The sequence below is a fragment of the Trichechus manatus genome, unplaced genomic scaffold, assembly GCF_000243295.1.
Source record: "Trichechus manatus latirostris isolate Lorelei unplaced genomic scaffold, TriManLat1.0 scaffold00011, whole genome shotgun sequence".
In the NCBI taxonomy this organism is placed as follows: Eukaryota; Metazoa; Chordata; class Mammalia; order Sirenia; family Trichechidae; genus Trichechus; species Trichechus manatus.
In genome coordinates, this window is record NW_004443947.1 from 11,988,530 (window position 1) to 11,991,504 (window position 2,975).

At 44.9% G+C, this 2,975-nt stretch overlaps 1 protein-coding gene across 2 annotated transcripts in view; it reads right to left on the bottom strand.

The window, feature by feature from the left end:
• Positions 1-652: 652 nt before the first annotated feature.
• WWC1 (WW and C2 domain containing 1) overlaps positions 653-2,975 on the bottom strand; it is a 202,447-nt gene continuing 200,124 nt past the window's right edge. For both annotated transcript variants that reach the window (XM_004371223.1, XM_004371222.1), the window contains exons 22-23: positions 1,893-2,014; positions 653-719 (exon numbers count right to left, since the gene is read on the bottom strand). In XM_004371223.1, coding sequence (XP_004371280.1) covers positions 653-719; positions 1,893-2,014 — 189 coding nt within the window. The remainder of the gene's footprint in view (positions 720-1,892; positions 2,015-2,975) is intronic.

The window sequence follows — 2,975 nt, forward strand, 5'->3', positions numbered from 1 at the left end:
GGCTTCACTGGGCATCTGGGGCCAGCGCGGGAAGGCCTGTTGCCAGCACGGGTGTGGGGTGCTCCGCCAGCTCCGCCGGGCCTGCTCCGAGTCAGGCGGCCAAGTACAAACACATCACAGCTCATGAAGATTCGTGGATGCACCTCAGAATCCCCTAAATGGTTCCTGTGCATTTTTTTTTTTTTAATATTATACAAAATATGTTAACTAGGAAAGGTCAGCTGTGCTGTGACATCTGCAGGACGTCCTGTTAGGATTAGCGTCCCCCACACATACTTATTGCAGTAAAATCTCTAAAAGATAGAGCTGTACAAAAAAAAAAAAATCTAAACAATTTTAAGAAGAGCAGCAACTTAACGCTGCTTTTAGTTCATTTAAATTTTCTTTCCCAAAAATACATTCCTAAATATACAAACTATACAATCTGGACATTTTAATGCTGGTTTTTTTTTTTTTGTTGTTGTTGTTGTTTGTTTTTTTAAAATAATAACAAGAGGACCCAAACTAAAAAAATCTGTTCGTCTTCAAACCAACAAGAGTGCTAGAGGACACATGACTCAATACCTTCATATAACACCACATAAATAACTTTAGCCACAGTCAAAGTGTTCACAGCATGGTCAGTGGAACAAAGGAAATACTTTTCTGGCGATTAGACGTCATCTGCAGAGAGGGTTGGGATATTCATTCGAGGCCGAGTGAAAAATGCCATCTTCTCCCTGTAAAAGACACCATAGCTCAGAGCTGGGTTTTTCAACCTTCCTCTATGGACATTTGGGATGGATCATTCTTGGTTGTGGGGGACTGTCCTGTGCATTGCAGGATGTTTAGCAGCATCCTTGGCCTCTACCCACTAGATGCCAATAACACCTCTCAGAGTTGTGGCAATCAGAAATGTCGCCAGACATTACCAATGTCCTCTGGGACGCAAAATTATCCTTGGTTGAGAACCACTTTTAGGGAGCCCATTAGCTTGACCAGCTCCCCTCAGTTCAAATCAGGAGGGTCTCAGAGTTTAAAAGGGTCCACGGGCTACTTCCGGAGTCCCTGGGTAGTGTAAATGGTTAACATGTTCAGCTGTTAACCAAAAGACAGGAGGTTTGGGTCCACCCAGAGGCTCCTTGGAAGAAAGGTCTGGTGATCTACTTCTGATAAACCAGCGATTGAAAACCCTATGGAACACAGTTCTGTTGAGACACATGGAGTCTCCATGATTTAGAACTGACTTGATGTCAACTGGGCTACCTCCAGCATTTATTTGTTTTAGATTCCTAATTTGTTAAAAAGTTAAGAGACGTTCCAAACATGGTTATACAAATTACAGCATATTTTAAAAGTTTATATTCTACAAAAGAATGTTTAGCACACACACAACACATGTATCTTACTTGAGAACATCACAAGTCTGAAAGCAAGGCCCCCTGTGAATAGGAGGCCTGAGCCAAATGGCCTTCGTGGCCCTTGTGTGACATGCCTGGGTGCAGCACAGCAAGAAAGCACCTCCCTGAGATGCTGTTAGGCAGCAGGCAAAGCCAGGGAGGCCCAGCGAGCACCCGTCACCCCCAGGCTTATTTATCATTCAGCCAATCCTCCGCAATTACTGGTGATGGAAACGTTCAGAAGATAGGCTGGAGCAGGTGGTTCATTCATTAAACAAGAGGATCTAACAAATTAGCTGGAGTTGTGTGGGGACTGATAAAGACAGCCAAGGGAAGACACTGCAGAGCTCATAGATCACCAGGGACGGCTTGGCAGAGGATACACAGCTATTCAGAGACGGCTGATGCTCTGCTGAACGGGAACAGGGGACAGGAACAGTGAGACCAAGAGAAGACGAAAGAGGCCAGTGGGGAAGGGAAAGTGGGGGCTGGCCAGGTGCCCAACCACCTTACCTGAAAGACTGCACTTCTGGGGGCTCCTTACAGCTTTGGCCTCGAAGCCTGTGGACGTCCTTGGCAGCTGCCCTCATCATCTTGTCTGTCTGAAGCTCACCCTTGTGCTCGGCTCGGTCCACCTGCAGTGCGAAGCAAGCAAGTCCGTGAAGAGTAGAGAGCCTCCAGGGAGAACTTTCTATCCCAAATAAGGAGTCTATCATAGTCAAAAGGTGAAAACAACCCAAGTGTCCATGAATAGACGAATGGATAAACAAAATGTGGTGCATATATACGCTGGTATATTATTCAGCCATAAGGAGAAATGAAATTCTGATTCATGCTACGACATGGATGAACCTTGAAAACATTATGCCCAGTGAAATAAGTCAGGCACAAAAGGACAAATATTGTATGATCCCATTTATATGGAGTGGGACCCTGGTGGCACAGTGGTTAAGTGTTTGGCTGCTAACCAAAAGGTCGGCAGTTCTTATCCACCAGTAGCTCCTTGGAAACCCTATGGGGCAGTTCTACTCTGTCCTATAGGGTTGCTATGAGTCAGAATTGACTGATGGCAGTGGGTTCTGTGGAGGGGAACGGGGAGTTATTGCTGAAAGGGCACTAAGTTTCTGTTTGGGGCGATGAAAACATTTTGGAAATGGACAGTTGTGATGGTTGCAATGAAAACGTTTTGGAAATGGACAGTGGTGATGGTTACACAGCATGGTGAATGTAATTAATGTCACTCAACTGTATGCTTTAAAATGGTTAAAATGACTATTTTTTGGTTATATTTTATCATCATAAGATAAAAATAATAAAAAAAAGGTCTGAGGGTCACAGAAGAGGCACCCTTACTCTTCCTATTCCACTGTGGGATCTGCTTTATTCAGAATGATCAGGGGAAGTGAGCACATCATGTGTCCGAGTGGCCAGATATTTTGGGCCAGGGAACTGAATGACTGTGTGGATCAGAAGTAAGGAGATGACCTGAGAGTATGGCCCCTGGACACCCTTTTAGCTCAGCGGTGAAGTCACTCCCAAAGTTCACTGTTCAGCCGGGGATTGGACAGCCCCATAAAACAAAACGAGACTAATGAG